The sequence below is a fragment of the Triticum aestivum genome, chromosome 2A (assembly GCF_018294505.1).
Source record: "Triticum aestivum cultivar Chinese Spring chromosome 2A, IWGSC CS RefSeq v2.1, whole genome shotgun sequence".
NCBI classification, from domain to species: Eukaryota; Viridiplantae; Streptophyta; class Magnoliopsida; order Poales; family Poaceae; genus Triticum; species Triticum aestivum.
Window position 1 is genome coordinate 7,707,519 of NC_057797.1, and position 17,897 is coordinate 7,725,415.

At 45.9% G+C, this 17,897-nt stretch overlaps 1 protein-coding gene across 1 annotated transcript; it reads right to left on the reverse strand.

Annotated features, from left to right (window-relative positions):
• Positions 1-876: 876 nt before the first annotated feature.
• Positions 877-2,419, reverse strand: LOC123184201 (3-ketoacyl-CoA synthase 6-like). The gene has a single exon (XM_044596358.1). The coding sequence runs from the start codon at positions 2,306-2,308 to the stop codon at positions 944-946; it is 1,365 nt and encodes a 454-aa protein (XP_044452293.1). The 5' UTR covers positions 2,309-2,419; the 3' UTR covers positions 877-943.
• Between the last annotated feature and the right edge of the window lie 15,478 nt (positions 2,420-17,897).

Below are 17,897 nucleotides of genomic sequence, written 5' to 3' on the forward strand. Positions count from 1 at the left end.
TTGCCCTTAACATGACCCTGATATTGCCCTTGTAGAACTTTTCGGCAGTTCTTCCTTATCTAGTGCATGCAATCAAGAGATCAGAGTGTACCTGGCCATCCTCTTGCTCCCGAGAGTGGCATGAGCATTTCTGTGTCTGTGACAGTTGGTTGTCTCAAGTAATGAGGTCCAAACAGCTCGACAACTGCCGTAGAAAATCTGACCATGGCATCTCCGCATGTGCTATCAAACATCCAGAAGTACTCATCCCACGAATATATGCCATCCCATATGCAAGTATCCGCAATGAAGCCGTACCCAGAGAATCGAATTCTTCTTACATCATCCTTCTTCAAGATGAAGTAGTCATCATAGGACCGTATGCCAATGTAGAGACGATCGAACACATTTTTTTTTGCATCCAAAATACGCTGGCGAAAAGTGTCGGTGAATAGGGCATCGTGGAAAAGTAATGCTCCTTTAGCGTCAAACGCCCCCATGCCCTATTCCAGTTTAGCACTTGATGACCCTTGAACGATCCTTTAAAATATAGAACAGGCTCTTTCCCATGCTCCGCGTGTCCGATGCCTACATCATTTCCATTTCATCCGCAAATCCTCCACGTTGGATGAGTCGTTTGACCATCATTTGGCGGATACTATGCTATCATGTGCCTCGCTCTCTAATATGCTTGCTTAAGCATGATTATTTTGTATTTGATTAAGGGAACCATTTTCTCAGGTTAGGCCACATATTATCAAGTAAATGTTTCGATATAATTTATTCAAGTTTTTTTCTTAGCCTAGGAACAATCTACACCGTTACAACTCGTCTCTACGATAAACATCTCTTAATTTTTTATTAACGTGTATTCTCTATAGATAGATTGATAGATATAGATGTAAAAAAGAAAGAAAGAGAATTAGGACAAATGAGATTTATTGTGACTGACATTCGACATGTGCTACACTGCAATTATGGGGTCATTTTGAGCTGCCGCATTGACGTTGAGACCAGGAATGTTTACTGGGTAGCGACGTATGCATCCGGCCCACGCCTTGTCTGGCTCGGCTGCGGGACGGATGCATTCCCAGACGGCGCTGTTGCACTTGACCCCCGCTCCGAGCCCAACCATCCAGACACGGTCGCCCTTCCGCAATCGGCCCTTGGCCTCGACGTATGCCATCTCGTACCACACCGAGCTGCTGGACGTGTTCCCGAACCGGTGAAGCGTCATGCGAGATGGCTCCACATGCTCGTCCGACAACCCGAGGCTCGACTGGACCTTGTCGACGACTGCACGCCCCCCGGCGTGGATGCACACGTGCTGGAACGCCTTCTGAAAGTCAGGGACGTACGGCTTCACGCCGACGAAGCGCAGTGAGGCCTTGCGGAAGTCAGGGAGGTAAGGCTTCACGCCGGCTCGCCGGGCAAGCTCGAGCACCAGCTTGTTGGCGACGAAGCGCAGCTGCTCGAAGAAGGGGAGCACGAGCGGGCCAAGGGCTGTGATGTTGGCCTTGAGCGCGTCGCCGGCCACCGACATCAGGTCCTTGGAAAGGATGACCCCTACGTTACCATCCGCGTCCTCCTCTTGGAAGATGCACCGGTAGGAGCTGTCTTGTCCGCCGCCGGTGATGGTTCGCACGAGGTGGGCGAGGCGAAACCGCGCCTTGTCCTTGGATGTGGACAGCAGCGCGGCGGCGCCACCCACCCGGAAGAGCAAGTTGGACAGTAGCATGGCGCGCTCCTTGCCGACGTACAGGTTGGGCGTGATGGTCTCCGTGGACACGACGAGAGCGTGCGCAGCACCGTGGGCGTGGGGCAACACACGAAGAAGGCTAGCCGCGAGTCCCACCGAGATCACTCCGGCGCTACACCCCATCCCAGAAACATTTATGCTGCGGACGTCGCTGCGGAGCGCGTATCTGTTGATGATCATGTCGGTGAGGGACGGCACGGGGGCGAAGACGCTGCAGTTGACGACGACGATGTCGATGGCGTCAGGGGTGACACCGGACTTGGCCAACAGTTCATCGATGGCAGAGAAGATGATTAGCTCAGCTTCGTCGCGCGCCATGTCCAAGTTGTTGTCTGGCGGGATGAAGTGGTCGCCGGGGGGCAGGCTAGTCTCGTCGCCGATACCGCTGCTGCTGAGCACGCGCGTCATGAAGCGGATAGTGCGATCGTCCGCGAACGCCGGCACGAGGCGAGCATGCTCGATGAAGGTTGCGTTGGGGAAACGCGAGGTGGGACTGGGAAGGAAGCAAGCGTAATCCACGAGGTACACCGCTCGTGGGCGGTTCACTACCGCCCCCACCACAGCCACCATGCCCACGCAGAGCAGGAGGAGCTTGAAGGGTGAGAAAGCGTAGCCCAGTAGCCGTGTCGCTTTGATGGCGATGATGCTGCATGAAATGACAAGGCCGGAAACAACGGGGAACAAGTCCATGGCCATGATGCTCCTGTTCGGAGGTGAAAGACAATTCGGGTGCTTTTATAGGCACTAGCGGCACAACTATAGTAGTATTTGTGCGCTTGGTTCCAAAACTGCTATATTTTCAAAAACAATAATGCGACACTACTTATTTTGTTAACATAGTATAATCGAAGTCGCTCAGATAAACGAGCATGCACTCACCCCTATGAACACATATTCTGCCCCTATGAGCACTTCAGACAGACTCAGCGGCATAGCATCTTGAGATTGAGGAACCCGCTACAGACACCTCGTAGTCGACGAAACGTCTTCTCCCACTGAACGAACAGCGCCATAAAGTCTAGAACTTAAATCCTGATGGGGTGATGATACCAACGTTCTCCTAACCAGCCAACCACGGGTTGGTTCACCCACACCTGATGTCACATTTGTACACTCTCAACGCGAACATCTTAGCAACCGTTGGATGCACTCACCAATTAATCTTTGACGTGCAATTTCATTGGCAGCTCAGCCGCCACAAGCGTTCGCTCCCATGTGGTCAAGCACGAACGCAAGCGACCTGCTGGTTCGACCTTATTCGTTACTCGACCACTCTCTCTATCCACTCCTCTTTTATTGAGTTGTGAGTTGTTGATTTCTAGGACGATGCAGAGCGCGCGACGGAGACGCGACAGTGTAGCGGTGGGGATGATAGGCAGGAGGCGGTGGAGATGAAGTCGATGCAGGCCGCATAGGGAACACCACCGATGGGCACCAAGGTGGGCGTGCTCGAAGAGCCACTGACGAGCAGCTCGCTGAGGTGGTTCGGGAAGAAACGGTAGCCATCCATGTCGTGTCGCGCCCCTTCATGCCGCCATCCACGCCGTGTTCCCCTCCCAATCTCCTGGTGCAGTGAAGGGTGCCACTGAAGTAGGTCAATGGAGGAGGAAGTCTGGTCCTCCCTGTCGGCAAGGGCAGGCCGGAGGTGGGCGTGGGCACTCAAGGTGCGCTCTCGCTGCTCCCTGCTGAGCGTCCATGAGGCGGTTGTGCTCATCGGGTATGGTGGCGGCGGGTTGTGGTGCCGGTCCGCCTTGCACATCGGAGCACGGCAGCGTGGTGAGGTGCGTCTAGGCGGCGGTTGACATGAGCACACAGGGCTCGGCGCAGCTCTGCGCCCTGCACGTAGCCCCCCCGGGCGGCCACGGCCTCCTCACCGCCGGCAAGACCTGCAAGTCTAAAACCAAACCAGTGTAGCATATTGAGCATGCCCACGCGTTCACTCCCTCAGTTGTCCGTGCGTGTGTCAGCGACCTCAAGCAGTATTTGCTACGACATTATTTGTTCATGGCCGGCTGCCAGTAACTTCATTAGTAGTTGGCGCGTTTGGGACTGATGGCTGCAAACAAGTAGTACAACTTAGTTTTGGGGGAAATACACAGGAGCTCCCGAGTGTTCCACACCTTTATATGAATATTAAATATTAAAAAATCAAAAAAATCTGGAATTTGAGGATATCAAATGGTGTCCAATCTACTCGAGCGTGAAGTTTCGTGCAAAAAATACTAGAAAATGTATCCATAACGAAGGAAATACAATTCAAACTAAAATCCATCTAAACAATTTTTTTCTATAAATAGGAATTATTTGTCCTTTTTTGCCATGAATACATTTCCTGGTATTTTTTTTTGACAAAATTCCACACAGAAGTAGATTGGATACCGAAGTTTGATAACCCCAAATCCCAGTTTTTTCTTCTTCAAATTTCCTAGTATTTTTTTGAACCCATTGGTCATATAGGGGTTGGAGCACCCCCGCGATAGGGGGTCCTTCCCACACGACCTAGAAATCATCTGGGATAGGCCCTCCTGGGACCTAGGCTGGGGCCATTTGCGATCGGGCGAGGCATGGAAACCCAATCATTTTCATAGGTATGTACATCCCACACGGTGAATCCCAGAAATCATTTCCGTAGGTATGTATATCCCACATGGTGAATCCCAGAAATCATTTTCGTAGGTATGTACATCCCACACGGTGAATCTCAGAAAATCATTTCCGTAGGTATGTACATCCCACACAGTTCTTTGTGTGGAAACATTTGTGCAAGGTGGCCTAACACAAATAGTTTGCTGCCGGAAGTCGTGTGTGATTGTTAGTTGATCGAACATGCCTACTTTCTAGAAACCGTGCGGGTTGTTTGAGTTCATCGCCCACGGTGCTCTCTGAGTAACCATTTGCAATAGAAAACCCCAATAAGCAGGGTAATTAGCCTATTATTGATAATTCATGTACTAATCAAACTAATATTTCTTATAAAACATGCCAGATATTTCATATCCGTATAAAAGAAACCAGGATTTCATAATCGAATTACATCAGATAGCTTCGACACTCAGTTACGCCATTACACAACAGCACCAAGTTTCACATGCAGCATCAAAAACCTTTTGAAAGTAGCATCATACACGGTAAATAGACAAATGAATCTCATCTGGGAAACTGCATAAGCGGAAGGCAAATATTGAGCCTTCAGTGATGTTGAATGTCCTTGTAACTTTAGGCCAGTGGCTATGGATAATTGCCCGCCCAACCTTCGTCCTCTTCAGCAAGACTTCAATATTGTACCGTGGGTGTTGAATGAATACCTTCCTCGCCTCTTGACCATGTAGGTTATTTGATAGGTAATCATCGGTGAACTATTTTGAAAATTACTGAAAACAAAGCTATGCATAAATCGCTGTTGTAAATTTTGAAATGGCGCAAGGTGTAAAAACAAGGTAAAAGAGTTAGTACCATCCTATAGTTGACTAATGTCTTCTTCATTGTGCACATAAAGATCTTGCGGTTATTCGTCGCAAGTTTCTTCATCCTAAAAATCTTTCTGAGTTTCTTGACTTGACTGATATTCATGGACATCTCATTTCCCCATATGCAAAATGGGTCGAACAATGGGTCTAAGCCTCTGACAGTAGGACCTACATGCGCAACACCAAATTGTAAGAAACCTAAATATTAGAATGATTCCTGGAACTGCACAATAATTTGCTATTAGCCAAAGGACCCTTCTTGAACAAACATCGATGGTAAACCGCAGTGTCTCCCATTGTTTCCCTGCAACACACATAAGGAAGATCTTGATCAGGTTAACTGAGAGTTGCCATACTATCAGTAGAATATGTATTGAGTACAACCAAATTCGATTAGTGTCACATGCATAACAATACAAAATTGTACCCACAACAAATGAAAATGAAATTGCAGAACTGAACCAAACAGTTAAATGGATAGCAGACCAAATGAACCAAAATAGTTAACTGAGCACGGCATTGCAAAATAGATACATGTACTAGAAGATAAGACAGTTAACAAAACAAAGAATGCTTGAGAATAGTACTATGAAATATAGCAATTGTTGCACTAAAGTGTTAATTTAACATTACATTTCAGAGGACCAAACTGTTAACTGAACATCAGATTGCATATTAACATTACAGAGGACAAATCACTAGAAGACACTAGCAGTGGCCTCGAGAAAACATCACGAACTGTATTTTAAAGTAGACAACTGCGCGGCGGTGTCGACGGTGGCCTGGAAGATGAGGTGCTCCTCCAAGATCGGGCGGTCGACACGCATGGCAGCCATAGCGACCTCGTTCGCGCATGCGGCCGCATGCTACTCAGCTCCACATTATACTGCGTGTAAAATGGCTGTGGGTGGCGCTTAATTGGAGGAGGAGGGTGATGGCCCACAAGTATAGGGGATCTATCGTAGTCCTTTCGATAAGTAAGAGTGTCGAACCCAACGAGGAGCAGAAGGAAACGATAAGCAGTTTCAGTAAGGTATTCTCTGCAAGCACTGAAATTATCGGTAACAGATAGTTTTGTGGTAAGGTAATTTGTAACGGGTAACAAGTAATAAAAGTAAACAAGGTGCAGCAAGATGGCCTTTTTGTAGCAAAGGACAAGCCTGGACAAACTCTTATATAAAGGAAAACGCTCCCGAGGACACATGGGAATTATCGTCAAGCTAGTTTTCATCACGTTCATATGATTCGCGTTCGGTACTTTGATAATTTGATATGTGGGTGGACCGGTGCTTGGGTGCTTCCCTTCCTTGGACAAGCATCCTACTTATGATTAACCCCTCTTGCAAGCATCCGCAACTACAAAAGAAGTATTAAGGTAAACCTAACCATAGCATGAAACATATGGATCAAAATCAGCCCCTTACGAAGCAACTCGTAAACTAGGATTTAAGCTTCTGTCACTCTAGCAACCCATCATCTACTTATTACTTCCCAATTTCTCCCCCTAGGCCCAAACAATGGTGAAATGTCATGTAGTTGACGTTCACATGACACCACTAGAGGAGAGACAACATACATCTCATCAAAATATCGAATGAATACCAAATTCACATGACTACTTATAGCAAGACTTCTCCCATGTCCTCAGGAACAAACGTAACTATTCACAAATCATATTCATGTTCATAATCAGAGGGGTATTAATATGCATAAGGGATCTGAACATATGATCTTCCACCAAGTAAACCAACTAGCATCAACTACAAGGAGTAATCAACACTACTAGCAACCCACAGGTACCAATATGAGGTTTTGGGACAAAGATTGGATATAAGAGATGAACTAGGGTTTGAGATGAGACGGTGCCGATGAAGATGTTGATGGAGATTGGCCCCCTCCCAATGAGAGGATCGATGGCGATGACGATGGTGATGATTTCCCCCCTCCCAGAGGGAAGTTTCCTCGGCAGGACAGCTCCCCCGGAGCCCTAAATTGGTTCCGCCTCGTGGCGGCAGAAGGAAATGATAAGCAGCTGTGGGTGGCGCTTAATTGGAGGAGGAGGGTGATGGCCCACAAGTATAGGGGATCTATCGTAGTCCTTTCGATAAGTAAGAGTGTCGAACCCAACGAGGAGCAGAAGGAAATGATAAGCAGTTTCAGTAAGGTATTCTCTGCAAGCACTGAAATTATCGGTAACAGATAGTTTTGTGGTAAGGTAATTTGTAACGGGTAACAAGTAATAAAAGTAAACAAGGTGCAGCAAGATGGCCTTTTTGTAGCAAAGGACAAGCCTGGACAAACTCTTATATAAAGGAAAACGCTCCCGAGGACACATGGGAATTATCGTCAAGCTAGTTTTCATCACGTTCATATGATTCGCGTTCGGTACTTTGATAATTTGATATGTGGGTGGACCGGTGCTTGGGTGCTTCCCTTCCTTGGACAAGCATCCTACTTATGATTAACCCCTCTTGCAAGCATCCGCAACTACAAAAGAAGTATTAAGGTAAACCTAACCATAGCATGAAACATATGGATCAAAATCAGCCCCTTACGAAGCAACTCGTAAACTAGGATTTAAGCTTCTGTCACTCTAGCAACCCATCATCTACTTATTACTTCCCAATTTCTCCCCCTAGGCCCAAACAATGGTGAAATGTCATGTAGTTGACGTTCACATGACACCACTAGAGGAGAGACAACATACATCTCATCAAAATATCGAATGAATACCAAATTCACATGACTACTTATAGCAAGACTTCTCCCATGTCCTCAGGAACAAACGTAACTATTCACAAATCATATTCATGTTCATAATCAGAGGGGTATTAATATGCATAAGGGATCTGAACATATGATCTTCCACCAAGTAAACCAACTAGCATCAACTACAAGGAGTAATCAACACTACTAGCAACCCACAGGTACCAATATGAGGTTTTGGGACAAAGATTGGATATAAGAGATGAACTAGGGTTTGAGATGAGACGGTGCCGATGAAGATGTTGATGGAGATTGGCCCCCTCCCAATGAGAGGATCGATGGCGATGACGATGGTGATGATTTCCCCCCTCCCAGAGGGAAGTTTCCTCGGCAGGACAGCTCCCCCGGAGCCCTAAATTGGTTCCGCCTCGTGGCGGCAGAAGGAAATGATAAGCAGCTGTGGGTGGCGCTTAATTGGAGGAGGAGGGTGACGGCCCACAAGTATAGGGGATCTATCGTAGTCCTTTCGATAAGTAAGAGTGTCGAACCCAACGAGGAGCAGAAGGAAATGATAAGCAGTTTCAGTAAGGTATTCTCTGCAAGCACTGAAATTATCGGTAACAGATAGTTTTGTGGTAAGGTAATTTGTAACGGGTAACAAGTAATAAAAGTAAACAAGGTGCAGCAAGATGGCCTTTTTGTAGCAAAGGACAAGCCTGGACAAACTCTTATATAAAGGAAAACGCTCCCGAGGACACATGGGAATTATCGTCAAGCTAGTTTCATCACGTTCATATGATTCGCGTTCGGTACTTTGATAATTTGATATGTGGGTGGACCGGTGCTTGGGTGCTTCCCTTCCTTGGACAAGCATCCTACTTATGATTAACCCCTCTTGCAAGCATCCGCAACTACAAAAGAAGTATTAAGGTAAACCTAACCATAGCATGAAACATATGGATCAAAATCAGCCCCTTACGAAGCAACTCGTAAACTAGGATTTAAGCTTCTGTCACTCTAGCAACCCATCATCTACTTATTACTTCCCAATTTCTCTCCCTAGGCCCAAACAATGGTGAAATGTCATGTAGTTGACGTTCACATGACACCACTAGAGGAGAGACAACATACATCTCATCAAAATATCGAATGAATACCAAATTCACATGACTACTTATAGCAAGACTTCTCCCATGTCCTCAGGAACAAACGTAACTATTCACAAATCATATTCATGTTCATAATCAGAGGGGTATTAATATGCATAAGGGATCTGAACATATGATCTTCCACCAAGTAAACCAACTAGCATCAACTACAAGGAGTAATCAACACTACTAGCAACCCACAGGTACCAATATGAGGTTTTGGGACAAAGATTGGATATAAGAGATGAACTAGGGTTTGAGATGAGACGGTGCCGATGAAGATGTTGATGGAGATTGGCCCCCTCCCAATGAGAGGATCGATGGCGATGACGATGGTGATGATTTCCCCCCTCCCAGAGGGAAGTTTCCTCGGCAGGACAGCTCCCCCGGAGCCCTCTTACGAACCACAGTTCAAGCTTTAACATGATCCTTTATTCTAACAGAGAAAGGTGGTTTCTCAATATAAGCAGTAGGAACAATAGAATCATTATAAGTGATAGTCTTTTCTTCAACTTTAATAGGCGCAACTACTTTTACTTCAATGGGAGGATTATATTTAAACCACTTCTCCTTAGGGAGATCAAAATGAGTATCGGTATCCATAAAAGATTTAACACAATCAAACTTAGGTATTATACCTGACTACTTACCTTCGTCGAGATCCCAATCTTCAGAGTTGCGTTTAATTCTTTCCAATAAATCCCAATTGAATTCAATAGTCTTGATCATAAAAGAGCCCGTACAAGAGGTATCGAGCATGGAGCTATTATCGAGAGAAAGCCGAGCATGAAATTTTTGAATAATAATTTCTCTTGAGAGCTCATGATTGGGGCATTAATATAACATTGACTTAAGCCTCCCCCAAGCTTGACTATGCTTTCTCCTTCGCGAGGCCAAAAATTATATATATAATTACGATCACGATGAACAAGATACATAGGATAAAACTTCTGATGAAATTCCAATTTCAATCGATGTAGTTCCATGATCCCATATCATCACATAGCCTAAACCATGTCAATTCCTTTCCCTTCAAAGATAAAGGGAATACCTTCTTCTTGATAACATCCTCAGGCATAGTTTCAAGCTTAAATAATCCAAAAACTTCATCCACATAGATTAGGTGCAAATCGGGATGCAATGTTCCATCTCCTGTAAAAGGATTAGCTAGCAGTTTCTCTATCATACCCGAAGGAATTTTAAAGTAATCATTTTCAGTAGGTTCAGTAGGTTGAGGAGCAACTCTTTGCTCCACTGGTCGGGGTGAAGATACCCCGAACAAGCCCCTTAAAGGATTATGTTCCATAGTAACAAGTGACAGTAAATTTCAGCACACTATATAAATGTTTCCTTACCAAATTCCACCTACCAAAGGCGCTTCACTCCCCGACAATGGCACCATAAAAGAGTCTTGATGACCCACAAGTATAGGGGATCTATCATAGTCCTTTCGATAAGTAAGAGTGTCTAACCCAACGAGGAGCAGCAGGAAATGATAAGCAATTTTCAGTAAGGTATTCTCTGCAAGCACTGAAATTATCGGTAACAGATAGTTTTGTGGTAAGTTATTTGTAACGGGTAACAAGTAATAAAAGTAAACAAGGTGCAGCAAGATGTCCCAATCCTTTTTGTAGCAAAGGACAAGCCTGGACAAACTCTTATATAAAGGAAAACGCTCCCGAGGACACATGGGAATTATCATCAAGCTAGTTTTCATCACGTTCATATGATTTGCGTTCGGTACTTTGATAATTTGATATGTGGGTAGACCGGTGCTTGGGTGCTGCCCTTCCTTGTACAAGCATCCCACTTATGATTAACCCCTCTTGCAAGCATCCGCAACTACAAAAGAAGTATTAAGGCAAACCTAACCATAGCATGAAACATATGGATCCAAATCAGCCCCTTACGACACAACTCATAAACTAGGGTTTGAGCTTCTGTAACTTTAGCAACCCATCACTCTTGCAAACAATGGTGAAGTGTCATGTAGTCGACGTTCGCATGACACTGATACGTCTCCAACGTATCTATATTTTTTGATTGTTCCATGCTATATTATATTCTGTTTTGGACATTATTGGGCTTTATTATACACTTTTATATTATTTTTGGGACTAACCTATTAACCGGAGGGCCAGCCTAGAATTTCTGTTTCTTTGCCTATTTTAGTGTTTCGCAGAAAAATAATATCAAATGGAGTCCAAACGAAATGAAACCTTCGGGAACGTGATTTTCGGAACGAACGTGATCCAGAGGACTTGGACCCTACGTCAAGACATCAACCAGGAGGCCACGAGGTAGGGGGGCGCGCCTACCCCCCTGGGCGTGCCCTCCACCCTCGTGGCCCCCCTGTTGCTCCACCGACGTACACCTTCCTCCTATATATACCTACGTACCCCCAAACTACCAGATACGGAGCCAAAACCCTAATTCCACCGCCGTAACTTTCTGTATCCACAAGATCCCATCTTGGGGCTTTTTCTGGAGCTCCGCCGGAGGGGGCATCGATCACAGAGGGCTTCTACATCAACACCATAGCCTCTCCGATGAAGTGTGAGTAGTTTACTTCAGACCTACAGGTCCATAGTTATTATCTATATGGCTTCTTCTCTCTTTTTGGATCTCAATACAAAGTTCTCCCCTCTCTTGTGGAGATGTATTCGATGTAATCTTGTTTTGCAGTGTGTTTGTTGAGACCGATGAATTTAAGGGTTTATGAACAAGTTTATCTATGGACAATATTTGAATTTTCTATGAATTCTTTTATGTATAATTGGTTATCTTTGCAAGTCTCTTCGAATTATTAGTTTGGTTTGGCCTACTAGATTGATCTTTCTTGCAATGGGAAAAGTGATACGTCTCCAATGTATCTATAATTTTTGATTGCTCCATGCTATATTATCTACTGTTTTGGACATTATTGGGCTTTATTATCCACTTTTATATTATTTTTGGGACTAACCTATTAACTGGAGGCCCAGCCCTGAATTGCTGTTTTTTGCCTGTTTTAGGGTTTCGAAGAAAAGGAATATCAAACGGAGTCCAAACGGAATGAAACCTTCGGGAGCGTGATTTTCTCAATGAACAAGACCCAGGAGACTTGGAACCTACGTCAAGACACAAAAGAGGAGGCCACGAGGTAGGGGGCGCGCCTACCCCCCAGGCGTGCCCTCCACCCTCGTGGGCCCCCTGTTGCTCCACCGATGCACTCCTTCCTCCTATATATACCTACGTACCCCCAAACAATCAGATACGGAGCCAAAACCCTAATTCCACAGCCGCAACTTTCTCTATCCACGAGATCCCATCTTGGGGCCTGTTCCGGAGCTCCGCCGGAGGGGGCATCGATCATGGAGGGCTTCTACATCAACACCATAACCCCTCCGATGAAGTGTGAGTAGTTTACCTCAGACCTACGGGTCTATAGTTACTAGCTAGATGGCATCTTCTCTCTTTTTGGATCTCAATACAATGTTCTCCCCCTCTCTTGTGGAGAGCTACTCGATGTAATCTTCTTTTTGCGATGTGTTTGTTGAGACGATGAATTGTGGGTTTCTGATTAAGTCTATCTATGAAAAATATTTGAATCTTCTCTGAATTCTTTTATGTATGATTGGTTATCTTTGCAAGTCTCTTCGAATTATCAGTTTGGTTTGGCCTACTAGATTGATCTTTCTTGCAATGGGAGAAGTGCTTAGCTTTGTGTTCAATCTTGCGGTGTCCTTTCCCAGTGACAGTAGGGGCAGCAAGGACGTATTGTATTGTTGCCATCAAGGATAACAAGATGGGGTTTTCTTCATATTGCATGAGTCTATCCCTCTACATCATGTCATCTTGCTTAAGGCGTTACTCTGTTTTTAACTTAATACTCTAGATGCATGCTGTATAGCGGTCGATGAGTGGAGTAATAGTAGTAGTTGTAGGCAGGAGTCGGTCTACTTGTCTCGGACGTGATGCCTATATACATGATCATACCTAGGTATTCTCATAACTATGCTCAATTCTGTCAATTGCTCAACAGTAATTTGTTCACCTACCGTAGAATACTTATGCTCTCGAGAGAAGCCACTAGTGAAACCTATGGCCCCCGGGTCTATCTTCATCATATTAGTCTCCTACTACTTAGTTATTTCCTTTGCTATTTCCTTTGCCTTTATTTTACTTTGCATCTTTATCACAAAAATACCAAAAATTTGATCTTATCATATCTATCAGATCTCACTCTCGTAAGTGGCCTTATAGGGATTGACAACCCCTATTTGCGTTGGTTGCGAGGATTTATTTGTTTTGTGCAGGTATGAGGGACTCGTGCGTAGCATCCTACTGGATTGATACCTTGGTTCTCAAAAACTAAGGGAAATACTTACGCTACTTTGTTGCATCATCCCTTCCTCTTCGGGGAAAACCAACACAGTGCTCAAGAGGTAGCAAGAAGGATTTCTGGCGCCGTTGCCGGGGAGGTCTATGCAAAAGTCAACATACCAAGTACCCATCACATACCCTTATCTCCCGCATTACATTATTTGCCATTTGCCTCTCATTTTCCTCTCCCCCACTTCACCCTTGCCGTTTTATTCTCCCTCTCTCTCTATCCTCCCTCTCTTTCTCTATTTTCCTGCTTTTGCCCGCTTGCTTTTTGTTTGCTTGTGTTTTAGTTTGCTTGCTTTTCACGATGGATCAAGATAATACTAAATTGTGTGACTTCACCAATACCAACAACAATGATTTTATTAGCACTCAGATTGCTCCTCTTACTGATATTGTTAAATTAATACTACTTTGCTGAATCTTGTCATGAAAGATCCGTTTTCCGGCCTTCCTAGTGAAGATGTCGCTACCCATCTAAATAGCTTCGTTGATTTGTGTGACATTCAAAAGAAGAAAGATGTGGATAATGATATTGTTAAATTGAAGCTATTTCCTTTTTTGCTTAGAGATCATGCTAAAGCTTGGTTTTCGTCTTTGCCTAAAAATAGTATTGATTCATGGAATAAGTGCAAATATGCTTTTATCTCTAAGTATTTTCCTCCCGCTAAGATCATCTCTCTTAGAAACGATATTATGAATTTTAAGCAACTTGATCATGAACATGTTGCACAAGGTTGGGAGAGAATGAAATTAATGATATGTAATTTCCCTACTCATGGTTTAAATTTGTGGATGATTGTTCAGAATTTTTATGCCGGATTGAATTTTGCTTCTAGAAATCTTTTAGATTCGGCTGCGGGAGGCACTTTTATGGAAATCACTTCAGGAGAAGCAACTAAACTCCTAGATAATATTATGGTCAATTATTCTCAATGGCATACTGAAAGATCTACTAATAAAAAGGTGCATGCGATAGAAGAAATTAATGTTTTGAGTGGAAAGATGGATGAACTTATAAAATTATTTGCTAATAAGAGTGTTTCTTCTGATCCTAATGATATGCCCTTGTCTACTTTGATTGAGAATAATAATGAATTTATGGATGTGAATTTTGTTGGTAAGAAAGATTTTGGTAACAACGCGTATAGAGGAAATTTCAACCCCAGGCCTTATCCTAGTAATCCCTCTTATAATTATGGTAATTGAGGGAGTCCTGGATTAGGGGGTGTCCGGATGGCCGGACTATACCTTCAGCCAGACTCCTGGACTATGAAGATACAAGATTGAAGACTTTGTCCCGTGTCCGGAAGGGACTTTCCTTGGCGTGGAAGGCAAGCTTGGCGATACGGATATGTAGATCTCCTACCATTGTAACCGACTTTGTGTGACCCTAACCCTCTCCGGTGTCTATATAAACCGGAGGGTTTTAGTCCGTAGGACAACATATAGAACAACAATCATACCATAGGCTAGCTTCTACGGTTTAGCCTCTCCGATCTCGTGGTAGATCTACTCTTGTACTACCCATATCATCAATATTAATCAAGCAGGACGTAGGGTTTTACCTCCATCAAGAGGGCCCGAACCTGGGTAAAACTTCGTGTCCCTTGCCTCCCGTTACCATCCGACTTAGACGCACAGTTTGGGACCCCCTACCCGAGATCTGCCGGTTTTGACATCGACATTGGTGCTTTCATTGAGAGTTCCTCTATGTCGTCCCCATCAGGCTTGATGGCTCCTACGATCATCAATAGCGATGCAGTCCAGGGTGAGACCTTCCTCCCTGGACAGATCTTCGTCTTTGGCGGCTTCGCACTGCGGGCCAATTCACTTGGCCATCTGGAGCAGATCGAAAGCTATGCCCCTGGCCGTCAAGTCAGATTGGGAAGTTTAAACTACACGACTGACATCCGCGGGGACTTGATCTTCGATGGATTCGAGCCACTGCCGAGCGTGCCACACTGTCACGACGAGCATGATATAGCTCTGCCGCCGAACAGTGCCCTGGAGGCCGCACCCGCATTGGCTTCGACCCTTAATTCGGAGCCAACTGTGCGGATCGAGGATGGGTGGTTGGACGCCGCCTCGGGGGCTGCGATCCTAACGATGATCGAGCCGAACACCAGCCCCACACTCCGCGAGACTCGTGACTCCAAGGAGCCGGACTCCTCTCCGGACTCCGAACCCTCCGCGCCCCTGCCGATCGAATCCGATTGGGCGCCGATCATGGAGTTTACTGCCGCAGACATCTTTCAGCACTCGCCTTTCGGCGATGTTCTGAAGACACTAAAGTCTCTCTCTTTATCAGGAGAGCCCTGGCCGGACTACGGTCGGCAAGGTTGGGATACGGACGATGAAGAAATTCAAAGCCCACCCACCACCCACTTTGTAGCCACTGTCGACGATTTAACCGACATGCTCAACTTCGACTCCGAAGACATTGACTGTATGGACGCCGATGAAGGAGACGATGAAGAACCAGCGCCTATTGGGACCTGGAAAGCCACCTCGTCATATGACGTATACATGGTGGACGCACCAAAAGATGACGACGAGGAGCGGAAGGACGCACCGAAGGCTTGTTCCCTCGAGAAGCAGTCAAAGCGGCGACGCAAGCGCCGCCCCAAATCCCGCCTTGACAGAAATAACGATCACACAGACCCAGCGCTGGAGCAGGGCGAACCGCTGCCGGACAACGGCAATCCGGATAATCAAACCGAACAAACAAATTCTATCTAGGATAATGGTCCGGACGACATAACGCCGGACACGCACCCGGAGCAGCAGAATGCCCGTAAAAGGTTTGTTGCCACCGCGAGGAGTCTTAAAAAGCAGAAGCAAAGGCTCAAGGCTGCGCAAGACACACTCCAAATCAGATGGAGTAAAATACTCGACACAACAGCGAGGTACGGCGACAATCGCCCCTCCAAGAGCTACCCAAAGCGGAAGCTGCTACCTGAATTCGATGAGGAGGCCTCAGACCCCCACAACCAAATATCAAAGCAGCCACCTGGCCGGATAGACGACCCCTCTACCAACACAGAGCGGCATACAACGCCACTCACAATACAACACGCGACCCATGCGAGGGCTCGCACCCAAAGGACTGTGCAACAAGATCCATCTATGGACCACACAGGCGCCCCCCAGTATACAATGCAGCACAACAAACATCCGAACAACGCGGTACACCCAGCTACAGGGGTGCCGCACACCCTCTATGTTTCAGCGATGAGGTGCTGGACCATGAATTTCCAGAGGGATTCAAACCCGTAAACATAGAGACATACGACGGAACAACAGACCCTGGGGTCTGGATTGAGGACTACATCCTTCATATCCACATGGCTCGAGGAGATGATCTCCACGCCATCAAGTACTTACCCCTCAAGCTCAAAGGGCCAGCTCGTCACTGGCTTAAAGGCCTCCCCGAAAGCTCCATTGGAAGTTGGGAAGAGCTCGAAGACGCCTTTCGAGCAAATTTTCAAGGGACTTATGTCCGACCTCCGGATGCAGACGATTTGAGTCATATAACTCAACAGCCTGGAGAGTCAGCCCGAAAGCTTTGGAACAGGTTTCTTACTAAAAAGAACCAGATCATCGACTCTCCGGATGCCGAAGCCTTGGCAGCTTTTAAGCATAGCGTCCGTGACGAATGGCTCGCCAGACACCTCAGCCAAAATAAGCCGAGAACGATGGCCGCATTAACAGGCCTCATGGACCTGCTTTTGCGCGGGTGAGGACAACTGGCTAGCCAGATGCAGCACCAGCGACCCCAGTACATCTGAAGTTAGAGATGGAAACGAGAAATCACGGCGCAACAGCAATAACAAACGTCGGAATAAAAAAGACAACACGAAGGGCACGACAGTAAACGCCGGATTCAAAAGCTCTCGGCCAGGTCAAAAGCCGCCCTCTAAAGGCACCAGGGATGAACTGTCCAGCCTCAACAAAATTCTGGACCAAGTATGTCAGATCCATAGTATCCCTGGTAAGCCTGCTAATTATACCCACAGAGAATGTTGGGTCTTCAAGCAGTCCGGCAAGCTCAACGCCGTACACAAGGGGGAGGATACACCAAGTGAAGACGAGGACGAGCCTCCCAAGCAAGACACTAGGGAACAAAACAAATTTCCACTAGAAGTCAAAACAGTAAACGTGTTACACATGATCAAGGGAAAAACAATGCGGCACTCCCAGGAAAATATACCCAAGTGCCTGTCACCGCGATGTCCTGCCACTGGTCGTCTCAACCGATCACTTTCGACCATCGCGATTACTCAGCAAGTATCCGACGCGCAGGATGGGCTGCCCTGGTATTAGACCCAGTAATTGTAGGATATCACTTCACACGAGTCTTGATGGACGGTGGCAGCAATCTAAACCTAATATATCAGGATACAATCCACGGGATGGGGTTAGACCCAACAAAAATTCGCCATAGCAATACTACCTTTAAAGGAGTAA